General features: G+C 28.2%; 1 protein-coding gene and 1 long non-coding RNA gene across 2 annotated transcripts in view; both read right to left on the bottom strand.

The window, feature by feature from the left end:
• Positions 1 to 22,961, bottom strand: part of Itpr (Inositol 1,4,5,-trisphosphate receptor) — a 155,076-nt gene that overhangs the window by 73,722 nt on the left and 58,393 nt on the right. The window contains exons 20-24 of the mRNA XM_067270621.1: positions 18,602 to 18,752; positions 13,181 to 13,328; positions 4,354 to 4,356; positions 2,849 to 3,024; positions 2,657 to 2,777 (exon numbers count right to left, since the gene is read on the bottom strand). Coding sequence (XP_067126722.1) covers positions 2,657 to 2,777; positions 2,849 to 3,024; positions 4,354 to 4,356; positions 13,181 to 13,328; positions 18,602 to 18,752 — 599 coding nt within the window. The remainder of the gene's footprint in view (positions 1 to 2,656; positions 2,778 to 2,848; positions 3,025 to 4,353; positions 4,357 to 13,180; positions 13,329 to 18,601; positions 18,753 to 22,961) is intronic.
• LOC136975551 (uncharacterized) lies at positions 3,811 to 4,192 on the bottom strand. Its single transcript, XR_010880799.1, has 3 exons — positions 4,153 to 4,192; positions 3,997 to 4,073; positions 3,811 to 3,901 (listed from the first exon to the last, which is right to left on the bottom strand). It is a non-coding gene; the product is annotated as an uncharacterized lncRNA (long non-coding RNA).

Below are 22,961 nucleotides of genomic sequence, written 5' to 3' on the forward strand. Positions count from 1 at the left end.
TAATATATTTTTTCATACATAATCGATAATTCGAACAAATCACTAATCTGAACAACCCAGTCCCCAATTGATTCCGATTAATGACTCTCTACTGTACTTACAAAATTTGAAAATTTTATGAAATTTAATGTTTATCTGTAATTCAATTTTGCATCTATTATTACTATAATACATATATATATATATATATATATATATATATATATATATATATCTATTGTGATGAGAATATGTATAATCCTACAAACAATTTTCATTTTACTTTTTTATTTTCTTACAAAATATGATAAACCATAATTAACTTTTCTTTTGTTTATCTGAAACAAAAAGTTAAAACCAAATATGTTCAGTGATTTTTTCAATACACTATAATATATTGAATATTACTGTATAACTGAAATTAGTGCATTTAGTATATTGAAATAAGTGTTTATTAATATAAGAACACTTTAAAACCATAATCAAGTTAAAAGAATGAAAACATTTATTGAAAAATAAACATTTTCAACCTTTATAAAGGTTGAAAATGTTTATTTTTAAACCCGAGAAAATGTTTTCTCAGGTTCTACTGGTAGAATACAAAATCGAACAAGATAAATTTTAAAATGTTCATTGCGTAAAAAGTTTGCATGTGCAGGAGTGTAGTAATATATTTAAATTAAAATAAATACAGAAGAAAAATAACATATACAAAAAATTTAAATAACTGTAGATAACAAAAAAATCATAAAAAACAATAAATGTACTATGACCAAAGTTTTCTAATAAAATTCAACACAGTTGTTAAACACATTCGAATACTGCTCTCCAGGCATGCGACATAAGAGTCATGTCCCTACTGTTGATAGCTGTTCCTCTAAAGGTTAAAAATGTTTGATTTTCAATAAATGTTTTTGTTTTTTTAACTGGATTATGGTTTTGAAGTGTTCTTATATTGTGTACATCCAGTTTAGGATAGTGTTTATGTACGTGTTTATTAAACTATAAAAACAAAAATATATTTAAAAACTAAAATTTGTTATGTATTACTAGTAGTTATGCAATTCACTAATTTTGCAACATTTACATATATTACTACATATACAGTATTACAGTGAAACCTGATTAACTCAAACTGGGATAACTCAAAGTAGTAGCATTTACTCAAAGTCGTTTTCTTTTCCTGATCATCTAGCATAGGGATCTGCATGTTGAATTAAACTGGTTAACTCAAATTTGTTGAACTATTTAATTCAAACAAGATTTCAATACAGAATTTTCATAAACTTCACAGAATTTTAATTTTCTGTTAAATATTTTATGCCTGTGAATTAATGTCCATCTATCAAATAAACTAATCAGAAACTTTCTATGAAGTGGGGGAATCATTCACAACTAGAAATAAACATTGTGTCATGTGATGGCAAGGGGGTGGCTTCCTGACAGCATGTATGATTAGATACTGTAAATGCCATTCAAATCTGTTTCTTTTTTTAACTTTTTTGTTTTATTTTATTGCTGATAAATTTCTTTGACTAACTAATGTAATAAATAAATGGCTTCTTGATAAATTAATTTTTTTAAAATGATTATTGATTTGAATGATTTGAAAAAAGATTAAAAATTTTAATCTTTGCAGTAAAATTTTAAAAATATAACAATCATAAAGAGTGGTATGTTTGTGATAAAAAATCAAAGACAGATCAATTCTAGGCATAAAATATTGTAATTTGAAAAATTCCTCACTAAACACTTAGGAGTGTACAGATCAACTATTCAGGAAAGCATTTCTCAGAAACTTATTTAACCATTCAGTTAAGTATTTTCAAGTTTCTAGGCAACACTTAGAAGTTTACATTAATGCAATGATTCTATGAAATAAGATCAGAAATATTGTATGAACAGTTTATTAAGGGTCACCGATAAACCAATGCACAAAAAATCTCGATTTTTAGCCGAACCTCCACAACTCAAAATTTTTTAACTCAATTTTTAACTCAATAACTCAAGTCCCAATTTTTCCCCAACCAATTCAAATTAACCAGGTTTTACTGTGTTGATTATGCAAAAAAATATCCAAGGAGATATTGAAATATACTTTAAAAATTTAAACTAAAAATAAATTTAATATAATGTGTAGATAATGTTGTTGGTAGTAGTTTCTACAGAATAAACTTACAAGGAAAGAACAGGACTGGCTACCCACTGATTTCGGTGAAACTATATCAAAAATGAATGAGCTATGTCTGAGCTTTTTTGTTCAGTGTACCTTGCAAATATTAGTTTTTGATGTTTGAAAGTTCAAAGATTTGTAATGTATAGTTATGTCATGCTGAAAGACAGTGTAGCATGAATTTGTTAAAGTGTCGTTAATTAACAAGTAATACTTTTTAACTTTTAAATTCATACTAACCTTGCACACATTTTCAGCATGAAAGTCATCATTATATGCAAGCTCAGTGTAATGTAATTTACAGAATAGTTTCAGCTTTAGTAATAATTTTATATAACTAATAAAAAGAATCATTAAGATAACCAAGATCATGTTTAATTGAAGTGATTCTTATCAATATTATTAGTTTCAATTTCTAATTTTCTACTTATTATCATTTTAATTTTAATGATATTTTTACAGTTATTATTATTTTATGTCCAACAAACATAGACTACAAATTACCTCTATCTCCAATTGTTAATGCATCATCACTTCCACTTTTGTCATGACTTTCATCAAATTCTTTCTTAAAAATTGACAGGAGTCCTGTGATACGATAATCTAAACGCACATTCAAAATGAACTAAAAGTAAAATAATAATTGTTAATTTTAAGCTAGTAATAAACACGTTCAAACAAATATCATTTACATACTTGCAATATCTCAATAATTTTTAATTTTGTATCCATTACTAATGTATCTTCAGCACCAGTTATAGAAGCTTTTTTTTGTATGGTTGCAGCAACTTGTTTTGTCATACCTGCTGTACCTAATACCATATTAGTCATAACTGCACCCATGTTTCCAATGGATGTTAATACACCACCAGCTGAAAAAGTTAATGTATATTTAAGAAAAATTAATAAACAAAAAGTATTTAAAAAATCAAAATACATGCAGTTAGATCTTGTAAAGATTAATATTCATAAAACATAATACAACCATAGTTAAAAGTAAGTTTTATATAAGTATTTCATTTTAAATTTTTGCAATAAATTTTTCCCTTAAAGTGCGATTTTCTAAACAATAAAATTATAAATAATTAGTGTTTTATATAAAAATATTCATTACTATAACTTTTTATATAAATTCAAAAATAGAGTTTACATTACAAATAAACAATTGAATCTATTGTTATTGAAAGGTTTTGTGTGTAGTATATAATAAAAGTTATTATACATAAAAAACTTTAAATAATTTCTGCTAAATACAAATTATTTTTCAGAAATTACATCTTCAAAATATAATAGCACTAGCAAATGTCTTACATATCACTATATATATATCTCAACACATTAATTTTCCAACAAATCTTTTAATGACAAATACCTAATGTTTTCAGACTTATTCGATGTCCATCTTCAGGCGATTTTACATCAAAAATCACAATAGAACTACAGAATAGAATTACAGTCTGCATTTGAACATTCAAAAGCTTATAGAAAACATTACAAAAGTTAATTTAAACTGATTTTTTTTTCATTAATTATTATGCCTTTGTGTCCTTTTTAACTCTAAAATTTATTTTGTATACTAGTACTTTCTATATATTAACAGGACTTATTATACTGGAAATTATGGATGCAGATATTTAGTCTTACAGATCAAAAATAATGTTCTTTATTTAGTTCACCTGAACACATACACTTTAAACATGTGTTTCGGACTTGTTCGTCCCTCCTCAGCAGGCCTTTAAACGACACTTTCTACAATTAACAATAAAAACATTTCTTGGTACAATTATAACTAAAATTAGTTAAAAACACAAACATTTCCCGACAATAAATTTAAAAATTCTTACAATTTCTGTATTTCCGATCTTCTCTACATTTCCACTTAAACTCACGATCCACAGCAACCATACAATTTTACACATTCCTAATTTTTATACATTAAAATCAGTTTAAAACGATAAATTTAATTATTATCTAAAATGTTATTATTTCAATTAACTTACTTCTTTTTGTTTATTCGTTTCTACTTAATTTCGATTCTAATACGTTTCCATCACATCTTTTATACCTCTTCCTCCCCCCTTCTTATAATGCTTAACCATGATTGGTGGATCTCTCTACCATTGTTGTTATTTACATACAGTTGTCTTTTATAATTGTTTTTTCCTTTTTCCTGATTTTTACCGTATTTAGATCAATTGTACAACCTTCTGTATTACAATGGTCAGCTACTGCTGAATTTGCATAGTTTCCTTTGATTGCTCTGATATGTTCACTTAATCTTATTTTTAATTTTCTTTTAGTTTCTCCTATATATGTTTTCTTTGGATTACAATTACAATCAAATGAATATACTATTCCTTTCTCCTCTGTTATATCATATTTTTCTTCTTTTCTGTAACATAATTGTTTTTTAGTTGAATTTATTTTTTCTGGTATTAAGTTGATTCTATTTTTATCATTTTTAATTCTTTCAAATAATTTTGGAACATATCTTAATTTAATAAATTTTTTCTCTTTATCTATTGATTTTGGTTGTTTGTCATTATCTAGTTTTTCAAGCCATTTTTTTTATTATACATTTTGGGTAATCGTTTAAAATAAACATTTTAATTATTTCTTCTTCTTCTTGTTTTTGTGTTTCTATTTCGCTTGTTCTTTGCCTTATTTTATTCATATACATTTTAAATATATTATATTTCATACTGACCGAAATCACAGATTTATAATTAATTATTTTGGGTATTTGTATCGGTTTAACATATTTCTTGTAAATTAATCTATTATTTTTTCTTTCTATTGTTATATCTAAATAATTTATACTATTCTGTTTTTCTTTTTCTAATTCAAATTTGATATTCTCTTTCATCTTATTGGTCTTATTTATAATTATATTTTCATTTGTTTTCGTTTTATCAAAAATTATTATGCAATCATCCATATACCTGCTGTAAAATTCAATACCTTCTATATTTTTGATCTTTTCATCTATTTGTATCATTGTTATTTCGGCCAATTTTGGACCTATACACGTACCCATAGGTATTCCTTCTGTTTGGGTGTAGAATTTCTTATCGAACTGAAAGTAGTTATTTTTAATTACAATCAGGCACAATTTAATTATCCAATCTGGTGTATTTATTTTTCTTAAATTTTCCATATCTTCTATTGTTATGCTAGGATACATGTTTACAACATCAAGTGATATTAACTTCATATTTTCATTAATTGTTATATTTTTTGATCTATTTAATAAGTCATCCACATTTTTTATACTATACAGAGAAACTTCTAATAAATTTAATTTATCCTTTAAATATTTTTCTAAATTATAATATACGTAATTTTTAACATCTATTAAAGGTCTATATTTAATAGGATTTTTGTGTGTCTTTACCCTTATGCTAAATTTCGATGTTCTGTTGTCTTCTCTTTTTATGTAGTTGATGTCTTCTTCTGTTACATGCTGTTGTATTTTTAAATTTTTTAATTCCTTTTCTAACGATTTTATTAGCTCATTTACTGGATCTTTGTTGAGCTGTTTATAACTTCCTTAATGACTTTATTTTTCTTTTCTTTTTCCATAATTATTATTTGTTTGGTTTTATCCCCTTGAAGTATTTCTAAATTATTTTGTGTTAAAAACAACTTAACATTATTTAAATTTCTCTTAAAATTTTTAATCTTATTTTTCATTTTTTTTATTTAATTTCTTATTTTTAATTATATTTTGTATACCTGTTCTTATTTGCTCTCTCTCCTCTTCTAAAAACTTCCATAATAAATGTTCTGTAAAGACTGCGATATCTTCAGTTTTCAAGGTTTCCAGTCCATTATAGTCTAATCCTTGATTTAATGTTCTTCTGACAGGTTCTGGTATCTTTACGTCTGTCATGTTTAATATTAATTTTCTTTTATATTCTTCTTTTTCTTTTAAGGTTGGATATCCTATTTTTTTAACCAATTTGTTATATTTATTTAAGAATTTTTGATTTTTTTTTCTTTCACTATATTTCAGTAATGGACTAAAGTGTCCATTTACTTGTTATCTTGTGAAATGTTTAAATTCTGTTAAGTGTAACCTGGTAGGCTGAGCATTCTATTTACTATATTCTTTGAATTTTGTAATGTTCTTTTTAAAACTTTAAAGAGAAATTTCAGATTTCAAATTTTTTTTAACTTTAAATATGGGGACTGTACATACTATTCTGTAGTTTTATTTAGGATTTTTGATGCAAGGTTGCCTGAAGATGGACATTGAATGTGTCCAAAATACTTTTTAATGAGAGATACTAATAATAGTATCTCTCATTAAAAAATATAATGGAGAATTAAGATGTGGAGATATATATTTAAAACAAAAACCAGTCACTCAATTGTCTTAACACATAGGCCTTACAACATTAATAATTTTTGAAAATTCTTGAAAAGAAAAAATAATAATAATGATTTAATATATGACTTATAAATTGTTTTAAAATTCTATCTCTCTTGTAGCTTAACAAAATCACCTTCAAAAAAAATTATTAAATTCTCTGGAAATGCATTCAAAAATCCCTTTATTTTATTTTATTCTAGTAAAAAACAAAATCATTATCCTTTCTTATTTATTACTATTTAATCGTATGATTAAACAAAAAATATATTATTTCAATTATAACAATGATAACCATTGAACCAGTTTGGTTTAATTAAGCACAACATGACAATTTTTGTAATGATTAAAATCCCAATATAAAGAAATATTCCCAATAAATATCCATGTCAAAAATTAATTTTAATCCATAATATGACGAGTAAATACATAATATACTGTGTCTATAGAAAGAAAAAGTCATAATATGTTAACTTTTCTCAAATAATTATGTATCATATAATTAAACATCTTGTTTCTTTCAAAAATATAAAAAATGACAATGACACTACCATACTCTAAAAATGCAGTTTGAATTTTCTATTAATTTCAAAGTAATGTATAATTATTTTAAGTTTTAAATTTGCATACCAATTTTAAGGCAATCTGAGTTTTGTTTAATTTTCGTCGGATGGATAAATATTTTTTTTAGAAACAAGAGACAAGTCGCTCCAAAATTTATTAGACGATCACCATTTACACTGATGTTCCAGAACAATTTTATAGACAGCCGGACCTTCCTTTTTAGGCTACTCAACTGCCTACGTTTTAAAAGTTCCTTTAAAAAACACAGAAAAACCAATAAAGTTAAAAATCTTTAAAATTGGTATGGTAATCTTACGACATCTTTAGGTCATCCTTATCCCGTCGAGATCTCGGCTCCTTTTATCCACTGAGAATTAGCGCTGTTTAATGTAGATTTTAACTTTATTGGTTTTTCTGTGTTTTTTAAAGGAACTTTTAAAACGTAGGCAGTTGAGTAGCCTAAAAAGGACAGGATGACACTACCATACTCTAAAAATGCAGTTTGAATTTTCTATTAATTTCAAAGTAATGTATAATTATTTTAAGTTTTAAATTTGCATACCAATTTTAAGGCAATCTGAGTTATTGTTAAGATTTCATTAAACTTAATAATTTTTTATTAATCAATACATTAATTTTTTTTTTTGAAGCCAGTAACTAAATGAACTGAATTAAGTAACTGAAATATAAGTATACAATTTATTACATTTTTATAATAAATTTATTTTCAAACAATTTCACACTCAAAACAAATAGTTTTTGTTCATTATGTTTAGCTTTGTTATAAATAGTAATAACAAATACAGGTATTCCTTGTATAACACAGTACTTCTATTTGAAAACTGAAAATATTCCCCATACAACACAACTTCCAGTTTCGCTCTAACACAGTTTTGGAAATCCTCCATACAAAATTTCACAATTTTAAAATGTAAACTTTATTATTCAATGTTTATTTTATTCAAATAAGCACGAGTGTTGTTTCAAATTTGCCCATGGATTTTAGAATATTGAAATTTTCAAATTATTTTGTGCTTTTTGTCAAGTTTACTTTAATGAAAACTGATAGTAGAATTTTTTTCTTCCTTGCACTAACTTTCCTATCAACTGGGTGTCATCTTCACTTCTTTCAGACTTTAGCCCTTAAGACTGTCACTATTTTATTTTTATAGATTAATCTTTGTATTTAGTAAAGTTTATTTAAACAGTTTTAGGTAAGTTTTATTAAGCTTTTTTTTAACCGTAGATACGCAATCAATTGTAAAATGAATGAAATATGGCAGTATCTCGATACTTGAACAATTTTATATTCAAACACAAATTCTGGAAAAAAGTCACTTGATACTCGACTGAACAAATGCAACTGCCACAACAAATTTTCAATTAATAACATTTTTATTTCATCATCCATAAAAATGTTTTATGATAAAAATAAAAAATATGAAAATGTTGCTGATACTTCTGATCAACAAAAAAGCTAAAATGACAACAATACTTTGTAAAAAGAAAATGCCCTTGTTTAACTAAAATTAATATTAGTAATATGGTACTTTAATTATGATTGTTAATTAATTATTGATTGGAAAAAAATTATCGATTGCTTTAATAAACATATTTCTCTTAGTAACGAAAAATAATAGTATACTTTTGCTAACTTCTGGAACCTAACCCTATGTTTTGCATTAGTCTTTTGTTTCGCATAACATGGCACTTTTTTGGAACATAACTACCATGTTATACGAGGAAAACCTGTATATACGAACCTCAACTCAAAAACTTTCAAATTAAAGCTAAGTAAACTGTCAAATTATCAGGTTATGTTAATTACAAAGCAACATAATAGCCCAATAATTTGGCAGTTCATTTAGCTTTAGTTATAAGTCTTAATATTAGTATTTATAACAAACTTAATTTTCTATTATAGTAAACATAATTATATTATTCATAACAATTACAAAATAAACAAAATTTATAAAATTAACAGAATTCAAATAAAAATTTACAGTTTCAATACATCAACTTAATACAGAATTTGAATAACATAATACATGCAATATACTTCTAAGCATCACCATGCCTCTTATAACAAAAATATAATTAAGGTGATTCAAATGAACTTTATTAAAACATTGTAATTCATTAGTAAGTAAATCCATGCATGTGACTTTCTGTGGTTTTGAGGTAATAATACCCCTCACCTTTAGCCTTATCAGGTTCTTCTTCTTTTCTTTCATTCATATCTTTTGAGGCAGCTTGTAAAAATAGGATAGTATGCCTTTGGTATAACTGATAAATGATTACTTTTAGAAACTAACCATTCAACTATTCAAAATAAATACTGAAAAATCATTGATATTATTTACATTCATTCCTATTATTTTACATATAATTTAAACACAATAATCTTAAATTTTTTAAAATAGGAATTGAATTAAAATTTATAAAATCTACAATATACTTTTATATATGTTTATGTATTCATATAATATAAATACACAGAAAACAGAAATATATACATGTGGTAAGAATAAAAAATAATCATATGTTTTATTGTTTGAGATTATAAATTTTGAAATGGCAAATGTTATATATTAACACCTAAGAATTAGAAATTTAGAATATTACAACAGAAATTAACAATTATATTTTAATAATTAAATTTTATAGTTATAATAATACAATTTCTAACTTTTAAACTTGCCTGGTCTAATCAATTTGCAATTTATTCAATCAAACCGAAATTTTTTTCTGTATAGAACTAGAAATATTCTTGTTAATAAAACACAAGAATACTTTTGTTAAATTACTTTTTAACAAATGAATCATTCACAGTCAAATCAATTAACCACTCTGCAGTGACCAATGGATATATCCTCAAAATTCTTTTGCGGATATATCTGTCATTTTTGGCGATATCCGCAAAAGAAATAGCCAAAAACTACCGCGAAAAAAAATTCACATAAAAAAGGAATTATGTGACAGTAAAAAAAAGAGTTTACTTTACTAGATATAACTGATTACAAAATCTTTTCCAAAACGGTAATGAGAAAAAACGCATGGGAAAATACTTTAAAAATTTCCCATGTTTATTCTCCACTAAGTAGGGATAGCACCATACCTGACTGCAGAAAGGTTAACTCCCTTAGTGTATCCTTGGAATAATTGTTATTATTTTTACATTTTTTTGCATAACTAAGTTTATATGTCACATACATTCTACAATGTTTATTAAAATTTTACTGTATAAAGATAATTTAAAAAATAATTTATATTATCAATTTCTATATTTTTTGTTTTGTGGAATTAATTGATTTGGCAAATGAGTAGCTCAAATATGTCTTAACAATTACGAAGTAGAGACATAATATTGAAAATATGAAAAAATAATGTAAAATCATGTGGAAAAGTAACATTAAACATAAAATGAAAAATTACAGAGGAAAAGCATAAGGAAGAAAACTCTCTTTCATTTCATTGTTAATCATTGTTGCTCTAAAACATCTCCAAGAAACCCATATTAATCATTATCAAATGAAAATAAAGAGTAATGACTTTAATAAACTTTCTGATAACACAATAAAAACAGTAACATGAAACTGTTTATCATTCTATGAGGTGACTTTCCAAATAGATACTATTACCTATATCAGGAGTTGACAATCTATGGTACACATACTAATAGCATGTTGAATTCTCTTATTCTACAATATAGGAAAACAAAAAATTATGATAAGTGATGAAAATAACACTTAAATTTTACAAGCATAATTAATTTGCTAAAAATGCCATACATTTCTACTCTTATTATTATTTTCATTGTGCATCTCCTTCACTGTACAACTTGTTTGAAATTCTATTTAAGATATGTTTAGATTCATTAGAAATTTATTCAACATATCACCCATAGATGAAGTTTCAGCATTTATAAAGCCCATAAATTTACATGTAACAAAGATTGTAGAATACAATAGAGATTAATTTTTAAAGATATTTTCTGAACCAATTCATTACTTTTTTGTATTTGTTTACTATCTGTAATAATTATTGAGAGAAAAACAATGAACAATAATTAAATATATATATTCAATGTAAGGTATACTGTAGAACAGAAATATCATTATCATAATTTTGGGTTGTGATTACATAATAAGCATATGTAATTGCATATGTAATTAATATTCAATTTTTTCAAAATTATGGGAAATGGGAAAGGGAATTACGAGAAAGATGATTTGTATTAATAACAATATTAATAATCATAAAATAAAAGTATTAATTTATTTCTGTAGTTTTAAAATGTTTTTAAAATGATTACATTAGAACAGGTTATTTGATATCTAGATATAGTTGTTTTTCTTGAATCTTAGAAAATTATGCAAAAATTTTTTTTGTAAAATAAAGCTGACATGCACTAATTTAATTTAATGCATGTCAGCTTTAGAAATATATATTTTTTCTAAAGCTGACATGCTTTATTTTACTACAATGTTACATTATTTTATTTTGGAATGCAATCATAAAAGGATACCAACTTCTGATCTACATAATAAGTAACAAAGATGAAAATACACTTATATTTTGTTATAAAAAGTACAAGAAAAATTAAAAAAATAACATATTGAAAAAATTACAGTCAACGGGCAATTATTTATTGTGACATCATCACAATGCCTGACTGCAATTTTTAATCATATTTTTAATTTATTTAATTTAAAATATGTGCTCTGCACCTCAAATTAATAGTGTCTTGCCCCTGTACATCATACTTTTCCTTTATCAATAGAGCTGTGCTGGTCATCTTTCTAACATCTTTTTGGGGGAAGTTTTTGAACTGAAATAACATGACTTCCAGTCTGTATCAGAAGTTTGTATATAGTTAATTGGGGCCTCCTGCCACTAAGATTTCCATATCTGGTCTTGTATTTCATCTGACTAACTTTATTCTCAAGATTAAAGAAACACAGACAACAGTGAGAATTTATAGATCTATAATTTTTTTCAAATTGCAGCCAATTAGGCAAATTTAAAAGAAAGACTACATAACATGTTACAACTACTATACAAATATATAATGCTTTTTGTCATATTCTAAATCTACAGCTCTCAATCAAAAAGTGCATGCCTGGATATGATGTTGAAAAACACTAAATTTTTATCCAAAACCATAAATTTTTGCAATCTCATAGTCCAGAATGACACTGAATATTTGGAAACAGCTTCCATGATTAGCAATACACAACATCTGAAATTTGTGATTGGCATTACCACAAATGAGGAATGAGACCGCACATTGATTAAAATAGTAGCATATATCACTAAAACTTCTACTTTGTTGTTCAGGATCTGTCACATATGCCATCGACCCAGAAGTTCATGAACCATCCTAGAACTAGGCTAATAAAACAAGCCTTTTATACCAACCATACTAGGGTCCTGGAGGCCCTAGAAATATACAAGGCCAGCGACAGGCAAGTGCATCAATTTTAAGGACGGTAACACATTATCATATGCCTGGCATTACTTGTGTGAGGAGCATGGCAACATTGAACTTATATTATTTACTGGCATGTTGCACCCTCAAATAATAAGTACACAGGGGTTGCATTATATGTATATGGTGAATTTGTGTATTTGCAACCGTTAAGTCTTTGTTTTTATATGTTCGAAACGTTTTAAATTTAATGTTCAAAAATGTTTTATTCCTAGCATTCTGGTTTTGGAATTGTTCTATGACCTGAAGTAGACCTTGGGTAAGGTCAAAAGTGTTCATTTGACAATTTATTAAAGTTTCGTCACTGGAAGTAAAGGTTCTTTAGGGTCATTGTTCAGGATCTGTTAAAAATGATCCTTTAGGTCTCTGAGATGACAGACTCAAGGTTTGTTTTTGTTTCATTGACAATATTGATGTCTATGTATTCTCCAAGATCACTTGAGGGAATAAATGATGCATTATATTGAGACTAATTTTCATTGAAAATATGTCTATTATTCTTGAATTGTTTTCATTTGATGACTTGATATAATAATAATAATGTTCATAAAGATTAATTAATAGTAAAATGAATAGAACCAATATTTAATAATTAACATACCATCCAATTCTCCTGCTGACATTTTTCCATTTAAAAAGCTTGATTCTGGTACACAATCCAATATGCTTAATAATGTTTTAGTAAGTCTTAGAAGATCACTAAAACTATAAAAACCAAAATAGATCAATTCTCGAGCAAGTTTCACCACCTAAATATGAAGAAATAATATATTATTTTATCATGTACCTACTATATAAATTATAAATTTTAGTTTTTATGAAATTAATGCATTATTATTTCTGTAATCATACATTTTACAAGAAATAACTTACTTAAATCTAAAGAATTAAGCTTGTATTTATTTCCACAGAAAAATATATTCAAGATCCTACATAATCATTTATTCCAAATATTATAAGCAAAAATAAAATGCATTCAAAAAAGCATTTATGCTGATTTGAATATATACAGTGATATTCAACATAATTACTCAATCTGAAATGTAAATAATTGCACAATTTTGTACAAAGTACAAGAGCAGTTCAACTTATATCCAAAATTTCAGTAATGGTGATGGAACTGTGTATGTTATATAGTCCCAATTTATGTATTTTTTTCCTCAGATATTTCCCTTCCATACATTGACACGTCTCCCATCATTTTGGCAATAATGATATGCCTGCCAAATAGAAGTACTTTGGTATCGAAACATGACCTTGCACACGGTGGAAGCAATCAATGAACTTGTTTAAAAATTCTGGAACATCTAGCCTACAGTCTGGATCTGTCACCATTTGATTATCACCTGTTTCACTCTTTAAAGGAAGTCTTGAAAAACAAGAGCCACTACATGAAGAACCCTGAAGTCAGAAAGTTTGTCATGCAGTCACTCTGACATCAATCAAAATACTTCTATTCTGCAAGCATAGCATCATTGCCAAAATGATTGGAGAAGTGTCAGTGTGTGGAGGGGGAGTATCTAGAAAAAAATAAATAAATTGGAAATATGTAACACACACAGTTCCATTACCATTACTGAAATTCTGAATAGAAATTGAACAACTCTTGCAGAAATCCAGACAGCTTTTTCAGGTATCCAAATCTTTTCTTTTTTTCAGAAATATTTTTAGCAGTTTTAGACAGCTGAAATTTATACAGAATTCTCAAAAACAGAATATGAATTCCAAATGATATAAAATTGAATAAAAATTTAAATTAAATGTATAAATATTATTTTGAAATGTTATAAAACAATGTTTTAAATACATAAAAAACATAATAATAAAACAATACTATAACGTTAATATAAACAAAAATTAACTTAAAAAAGAGAGAATCTACTTACTTTTTTACAATAAAATGAACTTTACAATATATAAGCATCCATAAAAAACTCCAACTCCAAAACTGACAGTTAACACAATGATCAATGCTTTCAATTTGACAGTGAATTGGAACATTGTAAATGAACCAAACAACAAACCACAAAACTAATAGAACAATCAACACTCTTTAAACACTTAACCTCTGTGTCTACATCCATAACAAACAATTTGAATGCATCATTTCTGTTTTTTACCTGACGTAGCAGTTCAAATTAATGATTCATTATCAATGTAGATGACAAAGTTGAAGGAATGTTTATTAGTAAGTGAATGATTCTGACAATTAAATAATCAATTATTTTCCATTCAAATGAATATATCACAATTCTTATATCATAAAAGCCTGATAAAAAGTTATCCAAAATAATTTTATTTTTTTCAACATTTTTAAACGTTGCGTAATTGTGTCACCATGCAATTTTTGACACAATTTTCCTAAATATTATCTAATTCTCTCGCCTTTACATTTGTATTGAATATGATTACATTGGCATCACTTATTATTTTATAGAAGATCATATCAAGAAATTTATTTAAAAAAAAAAATCAAATTTACAATTCCAAAATCACATTTACAATATTTACAGATTAATGTTTTTAATACCCTGCTTAGGAATCATCACACTTTCTAATCTCAAAAAAAAAAATTTGTTTTGAACAAAACTTTTGGAATGTAAAACATGACATTAAAAGTCTTTAAATTCAAATTTAGACACAAATTAGTATGTTCAAACATTTTCACCAAACCATAGAACCAGTACCCAACTCGTACCACCTTATATAAGCAGCCTTGTTTAATAGAATCTAACTAACGTTTTCGATCGTGTTTAACGACCTTCTTCAGGTTAGAACATCGAAAAAAAAAAAAAAAATCAAACATAAGAACGTTTAGCAGTAACGACCGCTCGTTTGGAACGTTTTAAGAAGAACATTTAAATAGGATATCGTGCGCCATCTCTACGTCGACGAGTATTAAATAATACAATACAAGAGAATAATGTAAAGATAGATAACAAACAGTGAACAATAATAATAATAATATATGCCTCGTGGGGATATTGAAAATAAAATACTAACAGAAGAATATGGTGCGTGCTGAACATCTCATATACCGAGGGAAGGGTAGGGGCTGTGCGGAGACTGACCGGCGGGTTCAGCGTAAGCTTCTGCAAATCCGCCTTTCTGGCGTTTACGTGTCGCCTGAGCGCCAGGCCGTAGATATTTTACTAGCCTCTCGGAAGTTTATGGATTGCCCTTTCTGGCTAGCTTTGTAGATATGCCATGCCTCTGTATAACGTAGGTGTTTTATGTTACGAACTGTTTGTATTAGTCTTGCTTGGGGCCATTCGGCTTGGACTTCCTGGGGATCTGCTAGGACATAAGTCGCCAGCGCTGTGCAAGGCTGTTCGTTTCTTATGTTTCTCTGGTGTTCCGCTAGCCTTTCCTTGAGTGATCTTCTGGTGGCACCAATGTAAAATAATTTATTCTGCCTCCGTGCGTCCGTAATCGGGATTTTGTAAACTCCCGGGAGGGAATTAGTGTCCGGGGGGTCTTTATCAGCTCTTAACAGTTGGTATATAGAGGGACTCCTTTTGTATATTATTCTTTTGTTTGTAGCATTTCCTATGCGTCTATATATGCCGCTCAGTGCCGCTCTATAGTCCATCAATGTAAACTCCTCTGTGTTTAGGAGGTTTCTCTTCTTAGTGTGTGTCGTGGTGAGGCTAGTGATGGCTTTGTGACTGATCCCGTGCTTCTTAGCTAGCTTCATGATGTAATTCATCTCCTTATTTTCGTCTTGGGTGCTACTGCAGTGTGTGTGTGCTCGAGCGGCGAGCGCTCTGAATGCTGCGAGTTTATACGCTGGCGGGTCATGCGAGTTCCATGAGATGAATATCGGGTTGTAAGTGGGCTTTCTGTAGACTTTAGTGTGGAAAACTCCTTGGCTATCTAGCTGTATAGATAAATCTAGAAAATGTATAAATTTATCATTTTCTTGTTCGAGTTCGATCTCGAGGCCGAATTTGTTTTCGTTTATGTCCTTTATGAATTGGAGTATGTTGGGTTTTACTTTCCAGAAAACAACTACGTCATCGACATACCTAGCGTAAATTAGGATTTGCGAAGCATATTTAGGCAGGAGTGCATTCTCCATCGTTCTTAAGACCATCTCGCATAATGTACCTGCCAGGGGGCTACCCATGGCTACACCTTTCTGTTGCTTGTAAGTGACGCCTTTAAAGCTAAAGATGGATGAGAATGTGGTTAAGTGCGTCATCTCTAGTATATGTTTTCTTTTCTTTTCTGGGGACTTGATCACACTTAGGAGGAAGTCTCTTAGGTGGCAGAAACATGGTTCCAGCTTGACGGAGGGGTATAAAGCCTTGAAGTCCAATACGGTCATATATTTAACTTCTTGCGGATTCATGCTAGCCATTCTGTGTAGGAGGTCTATGGGTTGTTTTATGCTGTACGGACTCTGGGGTAAATATTTATTAATGAAGCCGTTAACCAATCTTTCTAGTAAAATTGTGGGTGCGCTCCCTTTATCTACCACTGGCCTTAATGCCTTATCTTCTTTATGAGTTTTAGCAAATCCAAATAGCCTTGGTGTCGAGGGAGAGTGGACGATGATATTAGTCATACCCAGTTCTTTAGCAAGCGGTGTGCATGCAAATCTTTTAATCCTTGCTTGCAGCTTCTCTAGTGCGTTTGGGTGGGTTGTAATACACTGCGTGTCATGTAGATACTTTAACATAAGGTCATCATAAGTGCTCCTATTCATGACCACTAAGTCTTTCGATTTGTCTGCCCTTGTTAGCACGATGTTGTTAGCTTTCAGCCACTCTTTACTTTTCTTGATATACTGCCATGTAGGGTCGTTGTCTTTTATACTATTTGCATGCTTGATTTTGAGTGCGGTTTCCCATCTGAACGTTTCTTTCTTAATCTCGCTGAGTCCTTCTAATGCTTGCTCGATTTCCGGCATGATTTTATCTAGTGTGAGTATCGATTTCGGTGCGTATTTAGGGCCATATTTACAAGCTTCTTTCAGGTACGTAGGAAGTGTGATATCATCCCAGCATATAATAGTATGGTTTATCTGCTTTTTAGGGTGAGTATCTTGGTGCTTTCATTATTTTACATTGGTGCCACCAGAAGATCACTCAAGGAAAGGCTAGCGGAACACCAGAGAAACATAAGAAACGAACAGCCTTGCACAGCGCTGGCGACTTATGTCCTAGCAGATCCCCAGGAAGTCCAAGCCAAATGGGCCCAAGCAAGACTAATACAAACAGTTCATAACATAAAACACCTACGTTATACAGAGGCATGGCATATCTACAAAGCTAGCCAGAAAGGGCAATCCATAAACTTCCGAGAGGCTAGTAAAATATCTACGGCCTGGCGCTCAGGCGACACGTAAACGCCAGAAAGGCGGATTTGCAGAAGCTTACGCTGAACCCGCCGGTCAGTCTCCGCACAGCCCCTACCCTTCCCTCGGTATATGAGATGTTCAGCACGCACCATATTCTTCTGTTAGTATTTTATTTTCAATATCCCCACGAGGCATATATTATTATTATTATTGTTCACTGTTTGTTATCTATCTTTACATTATTCTCTTGTATTGTATTATTTAATACTCGTCGACGTAGAGATGGCGCACGATATCCTATTTAAATGTTCTTCTTAAAACGTTCCAAACGAGCGGTCGTTACTGCTAAATGTTCTTATGTTCGATTTTTTTTTTTTTTTTCGATGTTCTAACCTGAAGAAGGTCGTTAAACACGATCGAAAACGTTAGTTAGATTCTATTAAACAAGGCTGCTTATATAAGATGGTACAAGTTGGGTATTAATAAGTCACGCAGTCAAAGATGAGCCATAGAACCAGGTTTTGAAAATATAATTTTAATTGTCAATTTAAAATATATTTACTTTCTGAAATGATGCTGATTTAACTTAAGATGAAAGGATAAAGCTTCTAAATAATGGGATGTCAAACATTTTCTTTTGTTATGATACCAGCAATCTGCCAAATTATTTTATGTAAAACATTTTTAATAAATATAAAAATAATACAATTAACTTACCTCATAAGTTAGTTTATTTTGTTCATGGTCAGCAAAAGACCACATGTGACCCACGACATTACAAAGGTAATCTTCTACAAAAGTAATAGTTGGAGTAAATTTTCGTCTAACTGCTTCTTTGTTTGGATCTGGATGTTTATTGGAATCATAGCTATAAAAAAATTTTACTTACTTCAATAATTTAAAATGTGTTTATGATACCAATATACACTCAATTTAAAAATTTTTAGATATTTTAAAAACTATAAAAAAAATTAAAAACTAATTTTTAATTACTGAACTTATTTTAAAAATGTAAAAGACAAATCTTTACCTAAAAATTACAGATAAATAACATTTGCATTTTATGTAAATGAAGATAAATAGCCTCAAATCAAGGAATCAGTAGGAATTTCTTCTTTAATGTATTTGAGCACTTTTATCTTAATATTAGAGAACTGTTAATTTTCTTGCATTTATATACATATAATTTAATAATGAAATTCATATATGTTTTTGGTCTTTTTTTATATAATTAGAATTTATATAAACAAATGGAATTATCTAATATATTTGCATTATACTGGATAAAATGCATTAGATATTCATCTCATAACTCAAAACTTTTATATTATTTATAACAATATTTATGAATTAAATAAATTTTAACAGATAAATGAAATTTAATATCTTAATAATAATAATAATCTTTATTCACAAAAAGGGGATTATCCCTGTTGCAGGGGGTTGTACAAAAATGACTTGTAAATTTTCGTGTTATTAAAACATTAACTAGGTTATTAAAATTTAACCGTTTTTATACATTGGTTTTATATTATTTCGTTATTAACATAAATAAAAACAGTTATTTAAACAAATACAATAATATAATTATACAATAATGGTGAAGTTATATAATGTTGATATATACTGACATAGATTTACAACATTTTTGTAATCTTAATGAAATAATTATACAGAGAATAGAGATCATTTTTATTTAGGTTATTTAGAGAATTTCTATAATCTTGGGATGAATCACTTTGGAGTATTCGAGGAATGTTGAAAGAGTCACGTACATTAGAGAGATTCTGACATTTCTAAAGTAAGTGTTCAATTGAGAAGTTATCGAATTTGCACCATGGGCAATGATTGTTTGACAGGTCAATATAGATATTATTGATATAAAGAGAATATTTATTTAAACGTAATTGTGAAATTAGCCTTTTCACGTTGAAGTTAGTTGATTTTATCATATAAGGTTGTACAGAAGGTATTTGTAAAATTTTTAAGTACCAGGGATGATAAGTATTGTGATTTAGGCTATTTTGATCCATATTTATAGATTGAGCGATAGCTGATTCCATTAACATAGTATATCCAAATTTCCAGTCCTGAATATTATCTTTGAATAAAAGGTCTGATACTCCAAAAGAATTTAGTATTTTATTTAGTTTAGTTTGCCAGAGTTGTATTGTAGTTGATTTTTTACTACCTTTGATTATTTCGTGGTGCAAAAAGGTAATATTACTGTCAGATTTGAATTTTAAACGATAGTAGAATTTAATGATACGTTTTAAGAACAATGGATAAGAGCAGATATGGTTAGTTTCGTGGCGAATTGTGTAGCCTGGGACAGTTCTTTCTAGATGAAAAAGTTTGCGGAGAAAATAGATGTGAAATTTTTCTAATTTATATATATAATCGAGACCCCATATTGGGGATGCGTAATATATGATTGGGTTAATGATTGCGTTATACAGTTTCATATGAATAGATAAATCGGAGGTTTTTAAGTTAGAATATAAGTTTAGCAGATTATCTATAGCAAGTTTTACTTTATTGTTCAAATACAAAATATGTGCTTTGAAAGTATGATTCCAATCGAATATAACACCTAGGAAATTGACTTCATTTACCATTTGCAGAGGTTGCTTGTCTAGATATATCGTTGTTTCTTTTTTGGAGAGTTTACTATTCTTACGGAATATAACGACTTTCGTTTTGGTAGGATTGATTGTTAATTGGATTGAGTTGAGGTAAGAATTTAGTTGATTAATTTTTCTTTGTAGTGATATTTTTGTCGGAGCGAAGATTGCAAGGTCATCAGCAAATAATACATAATGAAAGGTCCTGTCACCAAGTTCTATTCCATCTGAGCAATTCTGAAATATGTGATCAATTTCGAGTAGATAAAAATTGAATAGGTATGGCGAAAGAGGGTCACCTTGGAGTATTCCACGTGTTAATGTTAGCGATGGTGAGACGGCTTTGCCCTGTTTAATTTTTGCGTTATAAGTTGAGAATAGCTTAGATATAGTGTTTGCAAATTGATTACCTGCTCCGTTAATTTTTAGTTTATATACCAGTAGCGGAACAAAAACAGAGTCGAATGCTTTTTGGATATCAATGAATGCAACATATATTTTTCTTTGCTTTTTTCTCAGATGAAGTTGTATTATGGATGATAGTAGGAAAATAGCAGATTCTGTTCCTTTATTTTTGAAGAAGGCGTATTGAAATTTTGCTTCGAGGTCAGTTATTTTAGTACAGTATTGGAATTTTGTAGCTAATAAAAATGTAAAACATTTTCTTAATGTTGACAGTAGTGCTATTGGTCTATAATTAGTTGGAGAAATTTTATCACTTTTTTTATGTATCATTGATAAAATTACTGAATTCCAGGAGTCTGGGTAATTAGTTGTTTTGTACATAGAATTGAAGAGTTGTAGCAGTTTCACTCTTGCTTGATTTGACAATGTTTTTAGGAACTTAGTTGGAATATGATCATTTCCTGGTAATGTATTAATGCGAGTTTTATTTATATCATCAAGATCCTTGATTGTAAATTTAGAATTAAGACATTCGTTGTTGAAGTTGTAGTTAGACATTAAATTAGGTATAGTTTGGGTAACAGGAAACGTTGATAAAATTTTTTCCAGGCTTCAAAACTTATCATTGAGTTATTGTCACATAAGTCGAACTTAAATCGAAATTTTTGTGTTAGTGCCCAGAAAGTTTTGCTATCATTGCTGTTTTTTAGTAGTGTTGTTTCAAGTTTAGAAAGATAATTTTTCTTTTTTGCTTTAATTAGGTTATTGTAAGTTTGCTTGAGCTTTCTGTAGTTATTGAAATTTAAATTATTTGAGTTTTCACGGAATGTTTATAGACTTGTTTGCTTCATCTTTTTCATCTTGTAGCAATCTTTGTCAAACCATGGTTTTTTAAATTTGTTCTGAATGGTTCTTTTATCGTTTTTAATTTGAATATAATCGTTCATTATCTGAATTATTTGGTTATATATTATATCAGAATTCAAATTGGTTATTTCTGGAATATTGTTGAATCTATTTTCTATTTCATTGGAATATTTCGACATTTTATTAATATCTTAATAATTTTAAATAACAATTTGAAAAGGAGAACTTTTAGATCAATCAAATTAATTATTCAGGAAATTAAGGCAGCAACATTTGATTGTTAAATCTGATAATTGCTGATCAACTTTTACCAGATTAACTTTAGAAATAAATAACCTATTGTAAAGATATCAGATATAATAAATAGTATAAATCTCTTTCTCATTTAGTTTTTGACCATCTTTGAAAATTTTTCATAGCTTTTTCTTCTTTAATCTTTGCTCACAAGGAGGAAAAAACTTAAAACAGAAGTAGTTGTGATGAATCTATCCTTATGTTTTTCTAATAACATGATAGTTGTTATATTTAAAAATTGTTATTTTTTATTTTAAATTAATAAAAATTAAAGAGCAAAAGAAAACAAAAATTACAAAAATAAATAACTCCAGCGCAATTTAATCTGTAGTTCATAATTTTGTACCCGAAAGATCAATCTACTAGACCAGGGATGGCAAACCTATGGCACGTGTGCCCAAAGTGGCACGTAAGAGAAATCATCTGGCATGTAATGTATCATATGATTTCTGTCTTTTTCAATCATCCTTTCTGTTTATCACCTGATCATCTTTTTTTTCAATCAGATTTTTTACATTTATTCGAATTAAAGCGTATTCATTTAATTTCTTTAAATATCATTATTCAAAGTCTAAGACATTGGCACGCATTAACATCTTTAAAGCTAAGTATGCTTACAATATGGCACGTGGACTCAAAAAGGTTTGCCATCCCTGTACTAGACAAACACAAACCACTGTCAGATATTCAAAATTTATTTTTACTTTCCTGGATGTTATGTATAACAGAGGGAAAGTATAGTATCGGTCAAAAAATGATCCACTTTGAAGCTTAACTTCTATGCCTTTTGTTGAGAATTTCTGAAATTCTGTAGGAAGGTTTGTGTATTAGGGAATTGATGCTATTAAATTTTGGTGATTATTAATGGTCAAGGGTGAGGAGATAGA

Source organism: Centruroides vittatus, unplaced genomic scaffold (genome assembly GCF_030686945.1).
Source record: "Centruroides vittatus isolate TY-2023 unplaced genomic scaffold, ASM3068694v2 contig_1089, whole genome shotgun sequence".
In the NCBI taxonomy this organism is placed as follows: domain Eukaryota; kingdom Metazoa; phylum Arthropoda; class Arachnida; order Scorpiones; family Buthidae; genus Centruroides; species Centruroides vittatus.